The sequence below is a fragment of the Sminthopsis crassicaudata genome, chromosome 2 (assembly GCF_048593235.1).
Source record: "Sminthopsis crassicaudata isolate SCR6 chromosome 2, ASM4859323v1, whole genome shotgun sequence".
NCBI lineage: Eukaryota > Metazoa > Chordata > Mammalia > Dasyuromorphia > Dasyuridae > Sminthopsis > Sminthopsis crassicaudata.
In genome coordinates this window covers 116,328,614-116,353,150 of record NC_133618.1, presented here as the reverse complement: position 1 = coordinate 116,353,150, position 24,537 = coordinate 116,328,614, and the positions used below count along the sequence as shown (strand labels likewise).

At 35.2% G+C, this 24,537-nt stretch overlaps 1 protein-coding gene across 1 annotated transcript in view; it reads left to right on the top strand.

Annotated features, from left to right (window-relative positions):
- The window catches only part of SPRED2 (sprouty related EVH1 domain containing 2), a 162,197-nt gene that overhangs the window by 118,427 nt on the left and 19,233 nt on the right, over positions 1 to 24,537 (top strand). Inside the window, exons 2-4 of the mRNA XM_074287084.1 lie at positions 3,924 to 4,101; positions 9,764 to 9,932; positions 18,335 to 18,399. Coding sequence (XP_074143185.1) covers positions 3,924 to 4,101; positions 9,764 to 9,932; positions 18,335 to 18,399 — 412 coding nt within the window. The remainder of the gene's footprint in view (positions 1 to 3,923; positions 4,102 to 9,763; positions 9,933 to 18,334; positions 18,400 to 24,537) is intronic.

The window sequence follows — 24,537 nt, the reverse complement described above, 5'->3', positions numbered from 1 at the left end:
CTAATTGAAACTTACCAACAAGCATATAATAGGTGTTTCATAAATGATTGTTGAATGGAATTGCAAATATGCTGCCATTTCTGATAGCAAAATCATTTCTTAACTCATTTTCCCCTTTGTGGTTCTTTCCCTCTTCTAAAGCATTTTCATCCCCAGAAGCTAGTTACCTAGCATAGTGCCAGACACATAGTACTTGTTATAAATACTTGTTTATTAATTGAGGCAGAGAAAGGCTAACTGACTTGACAGACTTGGCTGGGGTCACAAGAAGAGTTAGAAAACATAGATAAAAAGATTTTTTTTTAAAGTAACAAAACCTTGACCACTCAAGTCACTTGAACAAAATCCAAAAACTTCATTTTGGTTAATGCCTAGTAGATCCTTTGAGAAAGGCCTTCCTTTAGGGCTTCACAGTGTTCCTAAAGAGCTGTAGCTCAGTAGTAGAGGTTCTGCATTGTACCAGCCTTCACTTTTCTTCATTCACCCCATGTTGGGATTGTTGTCCCTCTGTCCTTTGATTAAAGGCAAAGGGTAAAAAAAAAAAAAAACACAAAAAAACCAACCTGATGCCATTTTACTTGACTAGACCAGGAGCTAAATTCTCCTTCATTTTCCTTCCTTGACCATTTCCCCCACAATAACTCCACTTGTGTTTTTAGCAGGTGCTGTTTTCTTCTTTTGTCCCAGAAGGAAAAATGGGGTGGGGACAGAGTCTGGGGGAGAGGGTGCTCTTTCTATAGTCTACCTTTTAGTCCTCAAGTTCATTGTCATTTTTGTTCTGGGTGGGGATGAGTGACTGAAGAGCTTAAATACACAGCAGATAGGAAATAGTTGGCTGACTGCCCTGCAGCTGGATAATCCAGACAGATATTGTTTCCTCCTCAGTTTTCAATGCTCTCCTTTAACTCTGCTGATTTCTTTTATAGAATCAACCACATGCTTCAGTGCCTCAGTTCATATTGGTCCACTTTTTTTTTTTTTTTTTTTTTTTTTTTTTAGATTGGTTTATTCTCGTGGGGTCAGGTGAGAGGCAGGGGGTAAGAGTAGAATAAGAGGACAAGAAGGAAGATTTTACAGAGCAGAAGTTGTTAGTAGGTGATATGGGGGAAATATCTTATGTTGATAATCTTCCACTTGCATTTTAAAAATTAATCTCTAGTTGGTTAAAAAAAAATGCTCTCTTGTAATGTTAAGTAGATTGCATGCATTTAAATTATGCAAACTTTTTTTTCCTCCTTAATCTCCTTTCTTCTTTCTACTCCCCCATTTCCTCCCCAAAATGGTGCCCTAGCTGCTGAAGCCCAATAAAAGACAGGTCATGTTTGAACAAGAGGTGTGTGGGGCTTGAGTTTTGCACCTTAGTAATTTCCTGTCAAAATGAACCGGTAACACACGTATAGGATTAGGAAGGCAATGTGGTTAACTCTGGGAAATGCCTCAGCCAGTCTGTTCTAAGCCACTGTGGGAGAGATGCCCGAGGAACACAGAAAAGTTTGTGTGTATGTAGCTCATGTGGGTAGGGAGAAAGTAAAAGAGCATTTCTTAACATCTGCCAGCCAGAGAAGTGGTAAACAAAGCCCCAAGTCTAAGAAAAGTAATCCAGCCTCCTAAACTGGTTTTTCCTGGGCAGTCAAGGCCAATGTGTCAAAAACCTAGTTCTTTAGTGTGAAGTATTCAGCTAATTGCTTCAGTTTTCCATTTTATTTTCCATTGGTAGAGATAACCTTTTTCCTAGACCATGGAAATATTATACATTTTTGTAGAAATATGCTGCAATAATTTTTTTTAACAGAATGCAAATTTCAAGCTACTATACTGTACTGTAGTTCTCAGAATTATCTACAAATAATTAACTCCTCCCCCCCATTTTGTTTTGCATATGTGCATAAGGGGAAACATTCCAACTCTATGGTGGACCTTGCTCCTCATTTGATCTCTAACCACTGACAAGCTTTTAAATTTTATTACTCTGCTTTCCCTTCAGCGAAATGGGGAAATAGCTTGGTCAGCAAGCTGTTACGACATTTGTGAATCTATCTTCATTAAACATTTTTTATTTATTCAAAAATAATTGAAGATAAATCATTGTAAAATTTTTACATTATATATTTCACCTTTGATAGATGAAATGTGGCTACACTGTCCATCTTATGCAAATAGACAAATTATCGATTTGATGGTCTTGTGGAAATAGATAATTGTTCCAAAATGTAACAAAGAATGAGAAAAGGCTGGATTTGATCTGGAGGAAGCAAATTTTGGCAGGTTTTCAGAGTAACTTATTGTGAAACTAAAATTATTTAGACTAGCAAATAAAATGGTAAACAATAGGCTATGCTGTAGACGAGATAGTTGAAGGAAAATGTTTTGTAAGCTATATAAACTGTTTTGTGATTTACTTTTGATTTGAATGTTTGTCATCCTTGTAATCTTATACTAAAAGTAACTAGATTTCTGAAATGTTGAGAATCAGTTTGTGCAAAGTCAAATTTTAAGAGTTAAAGACCATCTGATCTTCCTTTTTAGGAAAGTCAAGCTAAATGATATAATTTATAAATGTCCTATAACGCATGGTATAACTATTTACCTTTTCAGAGCTTATACTCCAAATGGACTCATAAACCCTACAAATTGTTATCTAAACTTTTAAAATAGATGCATATGATTTCAGATGACCATAAGATTTTAAGATAGGTATGAAGAGTCATTAAAATATTGCATTTTGTGGTGATTTTTTTAAGCAATTGTTTTTTTCTTATGATGGTGTAAAGATTTAGTAAGGAATTGCCTGCTAAATAACATTTTCCTTTTTAAACACATTTGTATTTCTTAAATCACAAAAGTCATATACAGATTATTAAATCTAAGATTACATCTCTTTTTCGTAATTTTAGAGAGAGGAAATCTAAAATGATAGAAGTATCATGAGGTACTCAAGATAGGAAAATTTCAATCAGAAACTGTAGAGAAGTCACAATTATGTTATTTCAGTAGAAAGAGTATACAGTGGACCTTTAATTGAGAGAGACCTGGATTCAAATCCCATTTTCAATGTCCACTGACTCTGTAAACTAAAAATAGCCAACATTTATTCCTAAAGCACTGAAAGATTTTCATGGTGCTTTACAAACATTATCTTATTTGATCCCTGAGACTACTCTAGGTGGCAGGTATTATTATCTTTTGTTTCTTCAGGAAATCAAGCAGCTTCAGGGTGATATAGCTAGTTAGTGACTGAGGTAGGATTTTAATCTGTCTTCCTGACTACCACGACCAGTATCACATAGCTGCCTGCCCCTAAGCTTTCGGAACCTCTCTGTAAAATGGGAATGACAATACCTGTAATAACAACTTCAAAGGATTGTTCTGAGAATCCAGTGACAAAATGTATATTTAATTTCTCTTTCTATACCTTTGAAAGCTATGTAAGTATCCATTGTTATTAAAAACAATATAATTATGAATGTTTTATCCAGACTTAAAAAAGGAAAAATATATTGGATTTCAGCTATTATAGATGTCATTTAAATATCACTTTAAGGTTTAGAAAGTGCTTTATATAAATCATCTCATTTGATCCTTACCATCACCCTAAGAGGATGTTGCTATAGGTATTATACCCACTTTATAACTAAGACAACTGGAGTTGAAAAGTCAGATGACTTGCCTATGATCTCAATGAATAAGTGTCAGAGACAGGATTCAGATCCCTGTTTCTTCCATACTGTCTACCTTATGGCAGACTACCTTTCCATAGAAGATAATACTTAGCCTTGATTTTATGAGCACTAGCTTTCAGGCTTAAGTCTTGTTTGGGATGTTGGTTGGTTGGCCCACTGAAAGAGATTCTTATATTGAATAGCTAGGAAGCAAAACTGACAAATAATTTCTCTTAACAAATTGTTTTTGTTGTGTCGTTTTAGTGACAGCTATATTGTTCGTGTCAAAGCTGTGGTTATGACCCGAGATGACTCCAGTGGGGGATGGTTACCTCAAGAAGGAGGTGGGATCAGTCGAGTTGGTGTCTGCAAGGTCATGCACCCAGAAGGGAATGGAAGAAGTGGTTTTCTCATCCATGGGGAACGGCAGAAAGACAAACTGGTAAGTACAGATATGAGACTTGTGGATTAAGTCACCGACAGTTTTTTTTTTTTTCTTAAAGATAATTAAAAAAAACTTTTCTCTCCAATCCTCTCCTTCCCATTCATATTTCTTTTTTTTTCTTTTTTTTTTTCTTTTTTTAATTCCCAATTCTTGGGAGAAAAGTTTCAGAAGGTAGACTTTGCAGCCAAGCCAGATTACATAAGACCTTTGTTTCAAATAAAGGCTTCTTCATCCCCATCCCTTCATCTGAAGGTACTTTACTTTTTTCATGCTTTGGATCCCTTGGGAAGTCTGGTTTAAAAACAAAACAAAACAAAACAAAACAAAACCTATGTACCTTTTCTCAGAATGTTTATGAATGTGTAAAATAAAATTCTTAGGATTACAAAGAAAACCAATGATATTTAAATATGATTATCTCAAAATAAGTTCACACTTAGGCTAAGAACCTTTGCCTTAGCCCAAAAAGTAGCTTTAGTTACAACTGAATTGCTTTTCTTAGTCAATGCCAAGTTTTGAAATGTCTAGGTTGTTCTCCCCAGCCCCCACCAGATTTAGAACTTCTGCCATCTTAGTGGAATTAAGGAAACCATCCATTCATGGATCAGACCTTCCAGCACTGACGAAGTCAGTCACATTGTATGGCCCAGTGGCAGTGAGAGCTTTGAAAGCTAATGCATTATTCAGAGTGAGCTATTCCTGAGTTGGATTGGTAGAGTTAAAATATGGGGGCAGGTTGTCTCCTGGCATACTGTTCCTTCCAAATAGATGTTTACCTAAAAGACAGTGTAGCTTTTATTGCACAAAATTAATGAATAAAACATGTTTTGGAGGGAAAAAAGCAGTAACAGGAAAATTAGCCAAATCAACCTTCTATTGGCATCTGCTTCCTCCCATGATTCTTTGAAGAAGGTACTTTGGTGTTATAGAAACTAAAAATATATTGAATGCTAAAATCTACTTTAAATTAGCAATAATGTTTATGAAAAAGCTATGAAGTTCTCTTAGGCAGCTTTAACACTCTTCATGTTTGTTGCCCATATTATATACTGGAAATTTACTTCAGAAGCCAGAAGAGATTCAAAATATTCAACATATCCTCAATTAATGCTAAAGAAGTATATGTAATATACATAATAAGTATACATAATATGAGGACGTTAACATTATTCTGAGAATATTGACATTTGTATTCTTGATCATTATTTATATTAAATTTGCCACCTGAATGTTCCTTTGCAGTCATTTTTCCTTTTTTTTTTTTTTAAAGCAGTTAGGAGAGAGATAATTATAGCTAAAGTAAAAAAATTTACACTTTCACAGTTCTAAAAGCTTTTGTTAATAAGCATTGGGTGCCAGTATCCTTTACTTCAAGTAATGGTTCTATTACTGAAACAGTCATTATGCATAAATTGAATTTTTGTAAATGGAAACCTATTTGGGGAGATTTAAAGGAATTATTTAAGAGAGATAATTAGTAAAGAAATTGTTTACCTCCAAATTTTTTAAACTTATTTTAAAACTTCAATTTCTCATATAAATTAATTTAAACTAAAATAATGTGTTGGGTATATGTGTTAAAGCAGTACAACAAAGGTGCTCAATAAAAACTTGGCATTGGCTGCCATTTTACATTAACTTGATAGTTAATTACTTAGTTTTCTTATTTAAAATGTTGGGATTTTTTAGAGGTAATTGTACAAAAGGTATTTCTTTCCTATTCACCCAACAAGCTTATGTGTAGAGTTCTATTGTTGATTCTGGGAAAGTTTCCCTGTGCCAAAAGCTGCATTTTTGGAGCCTCTGGGAATGGGGACAAGAGCTTCAAGATTGTGATACATACACATTTCAGTTGTGCTGAAGCTGAGTACCTACTAAGTTGCAAGGCACTGTGATAGATAAATTTTAATGCAGAAGAATGCATGGTACCTGCTTAAGGTTGGTGCAAACTTTGTGAGGTACCAAGAGAAACTGATGAGGATTAAGGGGGGTGGTTACTGATTTAAACTTGAAAGAATGGATAGGCAGAAGAAGAAAGGGAATGCCAACAAGGAGCAGAACATGAACAAATTTGGGAAATCATTAGCACATAATAGACGTAAAAACCAGGTTTTCTTAATCATTGTTATTATTGTGGTTATTATCTTTATAGTCTCAATTTTGTAAGATGATTTTTTTTTCTTCAAAGGAGAAATTGTTGCTTGTTGTTCTTTCTGTTCACTTTATTCAGATGACTGGACCAATTTTACTTAAATTTTCCTAGGAGAATTGACTTTTGGTCTGAATCTAAGCATGGAAAATTTTAGCCACAGGATCACTGAAATTATGGAGAAAGTGAAGAGTTTTAGTAAAGTTAGCTTGTTTTTGAAAAGACTTCATTTAAAAGCTTTTGCAAATTTTTAAATTGCAAACATTTGTGACAGTAAAATCCCTGATTTGGATTTCTCTAATTCTAAATTTATTTATCATTCAAATACAGGCTGGTCTAGACTCATGTTGTTTCCCTTTGCACTCACTATTCCAGACCAAGCAAATCTCTTTGCAAATAGTAGGCATTCAAGAAAAATATTTGCTGATTTGAGATTTTTAAAAAGCTTTATTAGGCAATTTTTAAAAATTAGTAAACATTAACCAGCAAAGAGAGGGCTAGTCTTGGAATTAGGAAGAAGCCCTGCCTTTGATATACAGAGTAGCTCTATAATCATGGGTAAGTCCAGACCTCTCAGTATCTCAGGTGAAACATAGTCTTGAACTGTATCAGTGAAAGGCATTTTTTTTATATCATCAGTGATAATAATAAAAATAACATGTATATTATATTTTAAAGTTTTCAGAGTGCTTCACACTTATCTAATTTGGTAAAAATGATGAAAATCACCCTCTCCAAAAAAAAAATCAGTCTTAGAATTTGTTTATTAATAAGTTATAGCAATAAGCTGTTTTGATTTTATATATAATGTATAGAATAGAAAGTTAGTAAACAAGATTAACTCAGATCCCAGGAATCTCAACTCAGCCACTGCCACTAGTCACGTGATCTTATACAAGCGACTATGCTTTTCTCATCAGTGGTGTAGTAAGGAGGCTAGACTAATTTCTTTGAAAATTTTCTTCCAGCCCTAATGATCTGTGATTGATTATCCTGTTGGGTTTTTTTATGTACTAAAATTACCACAAAAAAGAAAAAAAAAAAAAACATTTAATGAAGACTTCTATTTGGCATATTGTCTATTATCTTCTTTGCAATTATAAATTTTATGGACCCTTCCACTCCTGAAGTCTTTTAAAATAACATGGCTCTACTTATTTTAAAATTTTTGATAGCTTATTCTTTACATTAAATTCAGACCAAATTTTACCTCTTCCCCTATTTCATCTAAATTAATTATTTAGTTTTTGTGATTATGACCAATGTAGCATTGAGATTAAGCAACTGAACAAAATCTTCATAGTATTCAGAATATCAAATAAAAGAATATCATTTTGAAAGAAAGGATATTTTAAGATAAACAACAAAAGAGAAATTTTCTTTTACCTACTTAAAATGGTACTTTATTCAAACAACTTTAAAATATCATTTGTTCAATCAGCAATTATTTAATTAATATATCCTATGTGCTGAGCATTATGCTAAATAGTAGAATATAAATTAAGATTTAGAAATGGCCCGTCTTCCAAGAGCTCACCTACTTAAGGACACAAAAGGGATACAAAATCTACATGAAGCAATTATAAAATAAGATGTGATAGTTTTTAAGTAAGTCTTAGTTGTGTAATATAGTCAAAATATAAAAACAGCTAAAGATATTATGAAGAGCATGGCAGATTTGGCATTAGAAGACCCAGGTTAAAAATCTCATCTCTCTTTTCTTACTACCTGTATGATAGGCAACCCACTTAATCTTTCTGGATCTCCATCTTTTTGTCAATAAAACAAATAGTTTGGACAAGGTGATATGAAGGCTCTTCTAGCCTCAAATTTGTAATCCTATTTAGTTCTTAAGGAAATGAAAATCAGTGAAAGCTAGACTAGTCAGAAAAGGGTTTCATTAAGGAGATGGTCTTGAACTGAACCTTGAAAATAGGATAGGATTTGAAGAGAGCATATTATCATCAGCTGGCCCAGAATAAGGAGTGAGCTTGATGTATTTGTGGGATTTTGTATCCATCCTGATTCATTATCATAATTTTTTAGCTTTCAAAACATTTCCCATTTATGATCTTATTGATCTCAACAGCAATTGGATAATTATCCCTGTTTTAGATGAGTGAATAGTTTCAAAGAAGTCCAATGATTTGCCCTAGTTACATGGCTAGTAAGAGACTACAAAATGCCTAATTCTTTTATCTATTGTACCATTTTTAGAACAAGAGAAGGATGACAAGATATAGTCATATTCAAGGAAGATGAGTGTCATAGGTAGGAAGAAGAGATGGCTACTAGAGTCAGGAATATCATTTAGAAAGCTGTTTTCAACAAAAAAAGTAACAAGGGTCTGAACTAGAAATTGTCAATGAGAATGGAAAGGAAGGACTGGTAATAAAAGGTATTTCAAAGAAAATGTTGATAGGCCCTGGTGAATATCTGGATATAGGGGAATAAAGGAGAGCTCCCAAGTTTGAACCTGGGTAGCAAAAAAAAAAAAAAAAAAAAAAGAGTAATTTTAAAAAGGCAGAGACCAAAAACAAGTTAAGAAAAAGAAGGAAAAAAAAAGCAAATCCATTTTTAAATGTTTGGAATTTGACCACGGCACTCAATCAATAGAGGATCTGAAGAAAGAACAAATTTTAAAGGTTTGGGTGGGATCATTACTAGAGAGATGATAACTAAAATCTTGAGACTAGATGAATGGACCAATCATTTAGAAAATAGGAAAAAGATAAGAATTTATGAAGAAAATTGAGTAGAAGCATATAGAGAACCCAGCAAGACCAGAAGAATCCAGTATTTCAGTAACCAAGGGAGGAGAGGAATTTAAGTCAACACTTATAAATATAGTCAAAAGATCAATGAAAATAATGCTGGTATTTGTGTACTAGTTAAAAGTTTGCAAAAAAAAAAACTTTACATACTTAATCTCACATGAGTTTCTTAATAGCCTATGAAGTAGGTATTACTCAAATTATTTTCATTTTCTAGATGGAGAAACTGAGGCTCTGAGAGGTTGTGACTTGGCCATACAGATGGTAAGGGTCAAGGATAGGATTCCAAGCACCATGTTTTCTTGATTCCAAGCCTAAACACTCTATGATGTCATGTGAACCAAAAAGATAAAGAACAGCCTTTGACTTGGGGTTAGAGTGACAGGATGTCTGGTACAGAATAAATGCTTATTAAATTTATGTTGCTTATTGATTTTAAGAGACTGATTCCAGTAGAAAGTCAGGGAGGAAAGCCAGATTACAGAGAGTTAAATGGATGGTAAGAAAATTGAGATTGTGTGTTTAAGAAATTTGGTAGCCAATGAGAAGAAACAAGGTAGCAGCTAGAGAAGAAGCAAGGAACAAAGGCGGCTATGATACTGTTACTGTTTTTGAGGTTGTTGGAGTTTTGTAGTTTAAAGTCTGGAGACCTTAATGCCATCTCTTCATAACTAAGCTTCTAGACCCCATTACGACAATACTACTTGTAACTATTCCCATGAATTTAATCTTTTAGGTGGTATTGGAATGCTACGTAAGAAAAGACTTGGTCTACACGAAAGCAAACCCAACATTTCATCATTGGAAAGTTGATAACAGAAAGTTTGGGCTTACTTTCCAAAGCCCAGCTGACGCACGAGCCTTTGACAGAGGAGTGAGAAAAGCAATAGAAGACCTGATCGAAGGTACTAGATTCTTTAACTGCACTCTGCTCACTGTACAATGGGATTGTGTGGATTTTCAAGTTTTGTTTTGTTTTTTAATCTTTTTCTTGCTATTTGTTGGGATTATTGTTGTTATTTGTTTTTATTATTTTGGCTTAAAGAATTATTTCTTGGTTAGTGCTCTTGGACAGGATCAAATGACTAGATACAAAGACTTGGTATCTGGTCCAACCAACATTTATAAAGTGCTTACTTTTTGTAAGGCACTATTCCTAGACACTGGATTTACAAAATTTAAACATGAATAGGCCCTGCTCTCAAAGAATTTATACTCTCCTGGGAGAGTTGCAGCATGTAAGTAGCTAAGTACATATTTGATTATTTGAGAAGGACAGAACAGGCATAAGCACCCAAGGAAATTAGGAGATGTTTCCCATAAGCAATGGCACATGGCTTGAACCTTGAAAGAAGCCAGAGAATCTAAGAATGGGTTTGAGGAGAGATACTGAAGTGGCTTCCCCAAAGCAAAAATGAAAATAGGCCTTATGGTAAGGGGAAGTTATTTAGATCAGAGAAACACCTTTTTGGCAACTGCTACTCATGACATACTTAACCAAGACAGGTAGTACTCTTGATGAATTGAATATATGGAAGTTCTAGAAATAAATTCCTTATCCAAATTTCACTTTAGTCCTGTCCTCAAACTGCCTTTGTTTTGGGGTATATCCAGTTGGCTCTCAACAAACTCACAGTCATATTCTATTAAGAAAAAGCTCCAGAAAGCTGAGCTTCTGGGAAATGATCCAACAATTTGTATCCTGTCCCCTGGATTTCCATTTGGTACGTGATTGATCAATCGACCAATAGATATTTATGGAATAATTCCTGTATATGTCCCTAGGATATCTAACACAATGCTAGAATCTGTGGTCAGTCCAGGAGTGAAGCTTAATAGTATCAGTTAGTTTTTGAATGGAATGAGTCTTACAGCCCCCTTCCCCAACTGTATCTAAGAGGCAGCTGGAGGCAGATTGTTAGAAAGCCAGGCCTAGAGTCAGAAAGACCTGGATCCAAATGCAGCCTCTCTTACTAGCTTTGTAACCAGAGTAAGTCATTTAACCTCTGTCCGCTTCAGTTTTCTAAACTGTAAAATGGAAACTCCTAATAGCACAAATCTCCCAGAGTTGTTGGAGGAACAGATAAGATAATATTGGTTAGCATAGCATGTGCAGCACATAGTAGGCACCTAACAAATGCTTGTTTCCTTCCTTCCTAATCTAGACTACTTTAGTCCCAGACATGAGCCAGTGCCTCACCATCCACAGAAGGTAATGAATCATAGATTATATGTTTTGGAACTAGAAAGGATCTCAGAGAGATCATTTAGTCTAATTCTCTCGTTTTACAGGCAAGGAAACTGAGGCCCAGAGAAGTTAAATGGTTATCCGAAGGTCCCAAGGGTGGTTAGTGGCAGAGCTGGAATGGGAACTTAATACAATACATTTTCTATTGTATTACATACCATTTTGCAGGAACTTATTTCCCAAAGGCATTTAATACTTGATTAGGCACCCAGATGCTGCATTCTTTTTAGGCAGAGGCCTGGATTAGATGACCACTACCCCTTCTTATGTTGAAAACCATGAGGTTAAAAGATAAAGAAGTACTCTGATAGCCTGCCCTATCCATCAATTACCTTAAATTTGAGAGTTGGAAAGTACCTTAAGAGTTTGTCCACTCTACTCTCCCACATTTTACAGAAAATATCCTATGAGTTGCTAATTTACAGAAATCTCTTTTCTCTGGTTGGGTAACAAGGAGGAATTTTGATTTTTTTGTTGGTTTTGTAACCTTTGTGCTTTCCAAAGCAACACACTAGCTAGCTGGTTTATTTAAAACAAAAAAACAAAAAAAAAGAAGAAGAAAAAGAAAGAAAGAAAGGAAGAAAAAAAGGAAGGAAGGAAGGAAAGAAAGAAAAGAAAAGAAACAGGAGAAGAAATCAACTTTTTGTAGCTGAAAGTCTGTTAACAAAAACAATATTTAAAATATAGTCAAAAATCTTAGCACCTAGCTAATTATAGTTACCTTTTATATTAAACACTAAAGAATAGGAATCATAGAATTTTAGAAATGGAAAGGAACTTAGGTTATCTCCTACAGTCTGTCTTTGCAGCATTTTACAGTTGGGAAAACTGAGGCCAAAAGAGGTTTGGGGTCTTGCCGCCCAATTAGTTCATGCTCTTGTCTCATACTCTCTTCTCCGTCTCTTAAATCTAATTTCCCATTACTTAAATGAAATTGTTCTCACTAACAAGTTTTTTTTTTCTTTTAAAAAAAATCTTTTTGAAAGTGATATTCGCACACATGTATTGTACCTAGACTATATTGTAACACATGTAAAATGTATGGTATTGCCTGTCGTCGGGGGGAGGGAATAGAGGGAGGGGGGGTAAACTGGAAAAATGAATACAAGGGATAATATTATAAAATATATATATATATATAATTTTTAAAAAAAATAAATAAATAAATAAAATAATTTAAAAAAAAAAAAATCTTTTTAAAAAATCACCTATATTTTGCCCCATATATTTTCCCAGTCCCAGAGAACCATCATAAATAACAAAGTTTTTTTTTAAAGAGGAAAACAAGATTCAACAAAACTGATTAATAATCAGCTAATAAGCATTTATTAAATGCCTACTATGTGCCAAGCACTGTTCTAAGTATTAGGAATACACAAATAAGAAGAAAAAAAAAGAGAAACTTTGCCCTTAAAGAAGTTCGAGTCTAATGAGGAAAGATAATACCAAAAGGAAATTGAAAAATAGGGAGAGGAGAGTGGTGTGGATTCATGATGGACTTCCATCTAAAGGAGTACAGCCAGGTGAAGAGTGGAAGCTTTGGGAGGAGTTCTTTGCTCAGGGTTCTGATCACAGGGACAGAGAGTAGTACTGTTGAGTACTGAGGTTGCTGCCATCTTGAAAGATAATTAATGTCTTGATAACAGGATTCCTTTCACCATGGCAGATTCCATTTCTTCCCCCCCTCAAAAAAAAAAAAAAAAAAAAAAAAAAAAGAATCAAACAACCTTTATTTTATCCAACACACGACATCCACGGATCCACTTGCCTCTGCCTCTTTTATCTTCTTTGAAGCAAAGCCTAGTCTTTATAGTTTCACAATATTCATCTTCATTTGTTACAACAGACTCTTTAATTGCTAATTCTAGCAGTCAGTTTTGGAACCTTAAATTTTTTCACCTCTCTGGCTTTTGGCACGTTGACCAGACATCCAAAAAAAAGATCATCATTTCTTCTGGCTCTTCTTTGATCTCTCCTACTGTGCTTCTCCTTTGCGATCTTCTGCTCTCTTCTTGGCTTCTTCAGGAAGGTAAAGGAAATTAGTATTAGTCAGCGCCTACTATGTGCCAAGCATTAGCACTTTACAAATATTATCTCATTTATCTTCACAGAAACCCTGGAAGGCAGTTGCTGTTGTGATCCCCATTTTATAGTATAGGAAACTGAGGCAGAGAGTGATTAAGTAACTTGCTGAGTACTACATAGCTAGTCTGCAGCTAGATTTGAAGGTGGGGTCTCCCTGCCTTCCAGGATTCTATCACTTACACCAGCTTGCTATCTCTAGATGTTCACCATTGGTCAGGCATGGGCCTTTTCAACATATTCTTTCCTGATTTTTAGCTCCTTAATCTACAGACAAGACTTCCACCTCTCCCTATCCATCTTTGACCTCTCTCCAGAGCTTCAGATCTGTCTCTCCAGTTGACTGCAGGACATCTCCACTTAGATGCCCTACTTTGGATTTAATCCAATCTGAGTTTCAGATTAAAAATTTAATAAACATTTTAATTGCTCACTATATGCAAAGATCCCCTGCTGTATAAAACGGAATTCTTGTCAGAAAGCCCTGGGTTCGAATCACTCTTCTCTGATGCTTATGAAATATAAAACCAAGGTCATCGGACCGCTGCAATCCTCCCCAGAATACTCCCCAGGACTTAACTGTTAGTTTGGGTTGGTGAAGAGCAGTCCAGGGCTAATGACATCCCAGAACCCTGGGTGTTGTATTGACAGAAATCCCTGAGCATTGAACTTCAGTGTTTTTGGCAGTGGTTTTGCCACGTCCTCAGGCTCCTGCATCACCACCTTAGAGGTCTTTGAGCCTTCCTTCTGCCTCACCTCTCATATGCAGTCACTTAGCAAATCCTTTGAAGGAAGCTTCCTCTCCTTTATTCCCTTTTCTCTGTGCTCATTGCCAGTCCTTCATCCTTTATTACCACCCTTTTATTCACTGCCACAATAACATCCCAACTAACATCATTCTCATTCTCCTCTCTAATCCATCCTTCACATTGATGGCAACAAATTTGGCTTTCTTTTCCAATGATTTAGTCTTAGTAGCAAATAGAACACTGGGCTTGGAGTCAGGAGATCCTGAGTTCACATTTGGCTTCAAACATTTACTAGCTGTGTGATCTAGAGCAAGTCACTTAACCTCTGTTTACCTCAGTGTCTGTCACTATAAAATGGGGATAATAACAATGCCTATCTCACACAATTGTTAAGATTAAATGGGATAATATTTTTAAAACACTTAACTCAATTCCTAGCTGTATAATTGGCTGCTCTCCCCCTCCTTCCCCAATTTCTTCTGTCTCTTTAGTGGCACTCCCTGTTGTTTATCAAGTTCAAACTCATTAGCTTAACATTCAGGGAGTTCTACAGTTTGGTACTTATTCTCCCTTTACATCCTTATTTCATTCTGCTTCCATATATTTTCAAAAGTCCCCTGTTATAATTTGGGGCAACATTATAGCAAAAATATTAGGCACAGTGAACTTGTTTGGTGACGTTGTAGGATGATTACAATTTATGCTCTAAAGAAGAATTCCTGGGTAAAGAGAGGAACAAGATGCTGGTGTCTTCCGTACACTTTAACTGCCTGTCCTCTGAATACACTCTACCAATTTTATTTTCCCTTGTCTTCAGTGATGAAATTAAAGTTATTATTCAGAAACAGCTCTACTTTAAAAAAAAATGAGCAGTACAATGGTATTTGCTTCTTAATGAAATCAAAAATTAAATAAGGGACTACTTTCTAAGAAGAAAATTTATATTCTATTTCCCCCCCTAAATAGCATTACATTTACAGATTCAGTCCAAAGTGACTAAATATCATCTACTGAATCATGTCACCTTCGTGCCATTCAAGGTTGCCTGCAACAGATTACTAAGCATGGCTGTCAGAAATGGTGGCTAGGATCCACTGGCACAAACCTACAGGAATATTCTGTCTTCCAGCCTAGTCAGCAAGCAAACCCTGGAGTCTTTCCATTGAGAAAGATATAGGACTAAGGATGGCATGTGAATAGCCAAATCAGAACTTCCTTTGGAAGATATATTTGTGGTTTTGTGAGGGTTTTTTTTTTAATTTCTAGTCTCTCAGGCCCTCAGTTTTCTTTTTTAAAATTTTATTTAGTACTTTTCTTTAGCTACATTTAAGACAATTTAAAAAAATTTTAAGTACCAGATTCTCTCCCTTATTATCACCCTCAGCCCCCATTAAGAAAGCACATCTGAAAGTTATGCAAAGCATTTCCATAAAAGTCATGTTATGACAGAAAACAGAGGTCTTTTTCCTGCCCCAAAAAATAACCTCAAGAAAAATAAAGTAGAGGGAGAGAGAGGAAGAGAGAATGCTTCAATTTGTATTCATATACAATCAGTTCCTTCTCTAGATATGGACAGGATTTTTCATCATAAGTCCTTCAGAGTAGTTGTGGGTCATTTTATTCCTGAGAATGGCAAAGTCATTCCCAGTCGATCATCCCATAACATTGCTATTACTTTGTACACAGTACATTTCACTTTGCTTGAGTTCATGAAGGACTTTCCAGATTTTTCTGAGAGTATCCTGCTCATCATTTCCTAGAGGATAATAATATTCCATCATAATCACATAGCACAATTTATTCAGCCATTCCCCAATTGATGGGCATCCCCTCTATTTCCAATTTTTTGCCCTGAGAAAAGAGCTGCTACAAATATTTTTATACATATAGGTCCTTTTACTTTTTCTTTTAAATCTCTTTTGGGACTCATGCCTCATAGTGGCATTGTTAGGGGAAGATATGTTTGTTAAAAAACAACAACAAACAAACCTTTAATCAATTTGAGTAAGAATAGCATATTCTTTACTCCTTATTGGGTCTAGGAAGAAATGAGTGAAAATAGATTTGTAAAAAAATGCATGACCTCAACTTCATTTAAGCACATGAGGTTTTAGTCAATTATTCACTGCAATTGTGTGGTGGCTAAACAGGTCAGTGAAAGCTAATTTTCCACATCTAGGGTTATCACAAAAAACAACTGTTTGTTTAAAATGTAAGCAAGAAATATCACTTCATAATTGTTGATGAAATGGGTATAAGTTCATGTCTTTGTCATTAGTAATAACTAACATTTATGTTGCTCTTTAAAGTTTGCTAAACATTTTGTATATATCATCTTTTTGGTCCTCAAAACAGTCCTAGGGAATAGATGCTATTATTATTCCCATTTTGCAGATGAGACTGAGAGAAATTAAGTGACATGCTTAGGATCACATAGCTAGTCCATGACTGAAGCAGGATTTGATTCTAAGTCTTCCTAAGTCTAAATCAATGAACAATACCACTTGATTCATAGTTAGATGGTGCCCTTGGAATAGATTGATTCTGTACTATTCTTTGTGACTCTGACATGAACACACTCTCGAACTTCAATTTAAGTGAGCTTTGGGGCAGCTAGATGGCAAAGTAGATAGAGTTCTGGCCTTGAAGTCACGGTGGACCTGAGCTCAACTATAGCCTCAGACACGTACTAACTGTGTATTAGTACTGGGCAAGTCACTTAACCCCAATTGCCTTCAAATAAAAAAAATTTTAAGTGGGCTTTGAAAGGAGGAATTCTGATGCTCGGTTAAAATTATGATAGAGAGACGGGTATGTGTGCCAATAGTATGTTTATTTAGTTGTGCCTTTTCAGGCACTGTATATGAATATTTAGACAACTGCTTCTCACATTTTTTTCTAGGGGGATATTTTAATCTTCTTGTATATTGGTAAAGAAGGAAATATAGACTCCTAGATTCTCATAACCACAAAAGGTTCCTTGAAGGCTGTCTAGTCCACCAGTACTTCCATTTTACAGATGAAGAAACTGAGGCTCAAATTAATTGATTTTTCTCAAGGTCATATACGTAGTATCATTGTTCCTGAAAATCCTAACCAAAAAAAATGAGTCAGAGCTTAATTTTTAATCATTTTACAAAATGGGGGAGGAGAGACTGTATAAAGAAGGCTGATAATTTTGTGTATTTTTTCCTTGCCAACCACTAACTTCATTTTAATTATTCCACACATTATTAATCCTGGTAGGAAAAGAAAAGATGATAGTCCATGGCTGCTTGTAAATATAAGCTTCTTTTGTTTAGTCTCTTTTCCAAGAATATTTATATAACTGGCATACCAGGATGAAGAAAGATGTGAAGTTGTAAATAAACTTAGCTGTTGTAGGCTGATTCCTGTTCCACCATGAGATAAGCTGTTTTGTTTTTTTTTTCCCCCCTGACATGTCTCTAGATTTTAGCTGAAAACAGCAGGGCATAAATAAGTCCCCGGAATTCTAAGTGCCAAGAGAAGAAGCAGTGTGGTTAAGGGTCCAGAAATCCAATCTTCAATCTTTGCCAGAGATCTTTACTTCTAAGTCCTAAGAGTTGGCACAATCTGGCTTTTAAGAGTCCTAGAATATTTAGACCTGGAAGTGATCCCAGAAATCATTAAACCCATTTCTCTCATCCTACACCATGAGGAAACAGGGCCAGAGAAGTTGCTCAAGGTCAAATAGGTCATTAGTGACCAGACCAGCACTGCTTGATAACTGACTTAAGTAAAGTTCTGCTTTGAGTCTTCCTCATGACATAGCAGTAACCCCTGGGATCTCAAAAGCTCTCTTACTGAAGCATAAACCATGGAAGGTCCAGTCCAGTAAGGTTTCAAGGACCCCAAGCCCAGTAATGAACTGGTCTAGGTGTCTCATTTGATAGGCTTATTCCAGATCGGAGAGGTTCATCACTAGAAATTTGGCCCCTAAGTGCCCATTTATTTGACCACTATGATTTATGGAGACCATCTGTCAGAAAAGAGCTGGCTACAGTCTGCATCTATGTGAAATAAATGACAGCTCTTGGGGCATCCAAAGTATAAAACATTTGCTGGTTTTTCATATTTCATTGATGTTGATCCATTTTGTATACAAACACATAGCAGAATATTAGCTAGATTGACATTATTCTTGCAAATATAATGTATTCCTCATGGTCAGCTTTTCTTTACATGTATTTTCCCATCTCCTTCCTAGGATCTACAACTTCTTCTTCTACAATCCATAATGAAGCTGAGCTTGGAGATGATGACGTTTTTACAGTAAGTGCACTTAGTTCATTGGGTTGGGTGTTTTTTTTTTTTCCCCCAGATAATTGGATGAAGAATCAAAAAGGTTTCATTTATGGGTTCCGGTTACAGGCATGAGATAACGCTTTCAGTCTGCACTTGATTCTTTTCTTCAAATACTCTCATTGAGCACAATTTAATCCATTCTAATTTCTCATTCTTTGGACCTTATTGCCATGGGTATAGTTTCTCATTTTCCTTTAGATATGCTTCCTTACATAGCTCTGGTCTAGATGTATTTTTCTTGTTTTGTTTTATTTTTTAATATGGCTATTGCAGAAATCTGTTTTGTATAACATACATATTTAATAGATTTTGTTTTTCATGCCTTCTCAATAAGGAAAGTAGAAATAAGGCAGAGAATGTGGAAGTTTTTTTAAAAAAAATAATAAAAAATTCTTTATGCTTTAAAAACAAACAAATTTTTAAAAATTAAAAGTCCAAAGGAAAATAGAGGTCTGGAGAAAACCATTTGATTCAGTGTGTTAGGGCCCAATCAGTTGCTTTCTATGATTTGCATTGTCATTTAATATCAGACAACAAGTATTTTATCATATGCTGACTCAAACCATGGCTGGACTGTGGATTCCATAAAAGTAAAAGACGTGAAATCTCTACAGTGTTGTTAGTTAAAGAAGGTTGATATAAGGCAGGTACGGGAGGAATTGTACTGGTTGTTGTTGTTTTAAGATATATGACATTGTATAATTAAATGTGAGTAAGTGTTCAAAAGGAGGTAGATTGATAAGGTCTGGAGATGAATGGAAAAAAAAATTGAGCAGGTAAAAACATTTGGGAACTCTTGAATAGGGGATTTGAAGTTAGAGAATCTGACTTCAGTTTCTTCCTCTGCTTCCAACTACTTGTGTGATCTTGGGAACATCACTTAACCTCCCCTGAGTCTCAGTCTCTTCATCTGTAAAAGGAGAGCATTAGGTTTAATGATCTTGTCGTTCCCATAGAACTTCTGAATCCTTGATCCTGTGAGTCAGGGCTTGGAGCAAAGAATGAACATAATGTGTGCACGGGACAGCAAGGAGGCCCTGCCTGACTTGAAAAGGGCCACCCACAGCAGTCATTTACCTTCATGAAATGCTTGGTATGGTGTGGATCTGAGCAGGCTTCCTTTAGTGCTCTGACCAGATCCTCTCCACAGTTGGCATGTTGCTGATAATATCTGTTCCTTTGTCACAGTTCACAGAGACAAACAACAGCAGGCGGGTTAAAAGGTGGCTTCCTGTACTCCGGAGCAAAGTTATCCTTAGCAGCTGCTTCCCAGCTACCTGCCAGCAGTGATTTATAGAATGGAGAGGGGAGAGGAGGCCTGATTGAAGCCAGGATAGTCTTGTTATCTTTAGAGATATATTTGCTGTGAGAGGTTAAAAACATGTTTCTGCATTTCTTTCTAATACCAATACTTTCCAATATAAAATTGGGGTAGAAATTTTATATAATTTACCACTGTGAAATGAGGCATGTTGGAGTTATAGAAAGGACTTAGAGATTAGTTAGTTCCACCCCTTTTATTTTTCAAAGTTTAAAAAAAAAAAAAAAAAAAAAAAAAAGTTCAGTCCAGAGACAGAAAATCATCCATCTTGGGTCACACTTAGAGCAAGGAGAAAATGTAAGACTAGACTCTTGAGTCCCTTAAATCCCAATATTCTTAAATCACCATATTGTAAATGGGCAAAAAATTGGAGGAAAGTTCTGCCAAAACATACTTTTTTTGTTTTGTTTTGAGAACACACATCTAGTAAGTGTTAGGTGTCTAAAGTTGACTTTGAACTCAAGTCTTCCTGAATTCAGGTCTGGTGCTTAATCCACTGCACCATCTAGCTTTACCCAAAATACATTTAATGTTTTACATATTTGGCTTTTAGCTATGAAGGGCTGAGTTTAGGAACCGCCAAAGGAAGATATGTGTAGAGACATATAATGTAGGAACAAAGACGTCTCCTTATATTTATAACTGTTAGAGTAAATAATGTGCCACTGAAAATCAAGTAAAAGAAATGAACAGCAGTTCTTAAATAATTGCTTTTTTACTCTTCAATGTGAGGAGACAGTGGTCTAAGTCACTTGTGCCTTCTGCTTGTATGAACTAGGAGTTTTAGTATTTGTTTCTTAATGAGAAGCTGGAAGATGAGGCCACGATTTGAGAAAGAGAGAGAGAGAGACAGACACTAAATTTAGGCAATATATTCTATATAGTTTTATTATATTCAGTATATAGATTGGGTCATTCCTCAAGTATCATTTCTGTAAGCTTTTGATTATTCAATTTTCATATTCTCACTTCAAAGCCTTTTTAAGAGTCCTATTTATTCCTCAAAAAATACATTTATGAGTTTGCATGGGTGTAAGATACATTTCTCCCCAGCATATTAAATTTTAAACTTAACACACTACTCCAAACATCAAACTCTGATTCTTGCCATCCTTCATTTGTTTGTTTATTACTCCAATTGTTTTATATTATATCAAGGGTCATGCAGGTTTGGGATCTTCTCTGAAGATCAACTCTGTCATGTGGAGATCTCCATGAGACTCTGGGCAATAAGAATCAGTTCTGGAGTGGAATGGATTAAATCAAAGAGATAACACTCTATATTTAGGTTACCTCTTAAGATCGTCACATCTCAATTAACCCTATATTCCTAGGCTGATTATATTATTCTCCCTCAATCCAAGCCAAACTTGCTGATTCCTGCAAATCACGTTCCTTCCCTTGCTCTGTTTTAGTATAGGCTGCCTCACATGCCTGGAATGTACTCTCTCCTCCAGAGAGCTGCATCCCATCAGGCTTCTGATCATGAAGCTTTTCCTGATTCCCCTGGTCATTAGTTCCCTGATTCTCCCCCATCTCCCATCTCCAGTATTTTATTTTCACTGTATATGCTGGTTCCCCCAGTACAGCTGAGGGAGAACTAATTCTTTCTTTCTTTTTGGGGGATCTTGTGTCCAGAGAGTCTAGCAGAGAAGTATGGAAAATAGGTATAATGTTGAGTTGGATTTTCAGTTCAAGTCTTGCTGCTTTTCTCCCTTTGTTCCTTTTCTTATACCCAATCTGTGGACATTAATCTGCCCCTTTCTTTGTGCAGTTTACCTGCAGCTCTAATCCTCCATCAGTAAATTAGCTGAATCTGCTTTTTTTTTTTTTTTTTTTTTAAGCAGTTTGAGGGACTATAGTGGTACCTGTAGTTTCTATAAATTGGGTGAGTAGATTTCATCCCTAGCCTAATGCACTTTGGAAAAGCAATTTGAGTTTATAGAAGCTCTCAAGAATGGTATAGCTGGGAGTAAGGTTACCAGGTAAAAAATTAAGGAACACTGGGCTATACTTAGCTAGCTGCCAAATTCCTGTTCTTTAGCAATATCAGTTCATAAAAATCTGACCATGTATATACCAGTCTTCTAAAGCCATTCTTAATCTTTTTGGATAGATAATAGTAGCCTGTTTAAATTATGGTCTTTGGAGCATGCAGCTGAGGGGTGTGGGTGGGTGTGGGGGAGGGGCAATATGTATAAATGCTTGCTCACTATATAGTCTAATCTGTAATCTGTGGTTGTTTCCTTGGCATTTCAGCAGCTGTTGCTGTGTGAATAGCAAAATTCTGGTTTTAAAATGAAGATTAATGGAGGAGTGTGCATGCGTGTGTGTGTGTGTGTGTGTGTGTGTGTGTGTATATATATGCATATATATATATATTTTTTTTTCCCCACATATTTATTCCATATTATGTTAGTAGCTTTTACAGTTCATTAAAAGCCACAAAAGAATGGGATTTCCTGGAATCTTGTAGAGCAGTCTATTAGCTCCTGGGGTTCACCTCCCTCCTGATTTGGCCTGTGATTTATTTATTATTCCCTTCCCCTTTGTCTTGAAAAGGATTAGACTAAAGTGATAGAGGGATTTGATGTAATGAAGTTTGGGAGAGAGAAATATTAAAAGTGAATATTTTAGGGTTGTTTTTTGTTTTGTTTTGTTTTCCTCAAATTTTATTCATAAGGACCTGAAATTTCATGTAAATGTTAACATCCTGTTTAATGGATATTTTTTTCATCATTGAGTGTTTGGGCTGTTTTCCCCAACTCTAACAATTATATTAAAAATGTGGAGAAAATGTTATAGATCCCTTGAAGGGACAATCTCAATTCTTTCAACCAAATTAATTTTTGCAATTTGCTTTGTGTGTTTGGGAGAGAAGAACTGGAAAGAACACAATAGCCCTGGTAAAACAGACACCACTGTTTTTTCAGTGCTGGGTATTGAACTCAAGGGAGTTTTATCTTTATAAAGAGGTTGAATTGTATAGCTCAATTAACCTTTTAGTAGCTGCCCCCGTATTCACTATAGCCTATTAGGAAGCAATCTGTGCTTCCTGTTTGGGATCAGGGTGGTCTCTTTTCTCTTGCAGAGATGTGTACAGGGTGTGTGACAGAAGTTAATGGGGAAAGTTTGATTTGCTGTGAAATGAGAAAAACCATAGAAATGTCAAATCCTTAGAAGCATAGTTCTTAGACAAAATGAATCAAAAAGATAATCTGGTCCCACTTCAGTCTTCTAATACTTGTTAGTACATTGGCCCATCTGATCCCTAGAGAATTCATTTCATTTTTATTAATATGTTTTATTTACATTACCTTTATTTTGGAATATATTCTTCTTCCCACCATACCCAAAAAAATAAAAAAGAAAGAAGAGGGAAAATCAACTGAGTGAAATTTTATACAGTATTATATTACTTACCTATATTCATTCACTTCTGCAGAGGGAAAGAGATGAATTTTCTTATTTTTTTCTTTGGAGCCAAGTTTGGTCATTGTAACTAAATATTTCATTTTCTGATTTTTGTTCTTCTACTTACATTGTTATAGTCATTGTGTATATTGTTTTCTTGGTTCTGATTGCTTCTTTTTATATCAATCCTTATCAATCTTTTTATGATTCTCTAACTTCATTATATTCATCATTTCTTAGTGTGTAGTAATATTCCATTATGGCTAAGTATCACAATTTGTTTAGTTGTTCCCCAGTTAATGGGCATCTACTTTGTTTCTAGTTCTTTGCTATTGCAAAAAATGTTGCAATGACTATTTTGGCATTATGGGACCCTTTTTTTTTTTCTTTCATGAACATCTGTAGAGAAGGAATCTTAAAGATTTTTAAATGACTTGCCCAACATCACAGTTGACTATCTAATGATGGACCCAGAAACCAGGCCTCCTGCCTTTTCATTTATTGCCTTTTCCATTTTTGCCTCAGCTTTTTAGCTCAATTATGTCAAGTGTATTTAAAGTTCCCATTGATGTTATCTGAAAAGAGAACAAGGAATGTGATAATAAAATCACAGGGCTATCTCTAAACAGAGGCAATGTGGCTTAGTGGAAAGAACAATGAGTTTAGGGTCAGAGTATCTGACATATTCTAGCTCTATCACTCATCTGTATGCTTCTGGGCAAGTCATATCACCTCTGTGGGCTTCAGTCTCCTCATCTGTAAAGTAAGCCATTTTGGATTAGGTGACTTTTATATTTCTTTACAATTTTATATGTGATGGCAATGATAATATTATACAATGATCAATTCTGATGGATGTGGCTCTTTTCAACAATGAGCTGATTCCAATGATCTTGTGATGAAAAGAGCTATCTCCCACCCAGAGAGAGGAGTGTGGGAACTGAGTGTGCATCACAACATAGCCTTTTCACTCTTTTTGTTGTTGCTTGCATTTTGTTTTCTTTCTCATTTTTTCCTTTTTGATTTGATTTTTCTTGCACAGCAAGATAATTTTATAAATATGTATACATAGCTTCAACATATATTTTTAAGATGTTTAACATATATTAAATTACTTATTACTTATTTTTCCAAGTACATGCAAAGATAGTTTTCAACATTTACCTCTTAAAAACCTTGTGTTCCAAATTTTTCTCCCTCCCAGTAAGCAATCTGATGTAGGTTAAATGTGTACAGTTTTTCTAACATATTTCCATGTTCATCATGCTATACAAGAAAAATCTGATCAAAAAGGAAAAATAAACATGAGAGAAAAAATAAACAAGCAAACAAACAATAACAAACAGGAGGTGAAAATACTATGCTTTGAT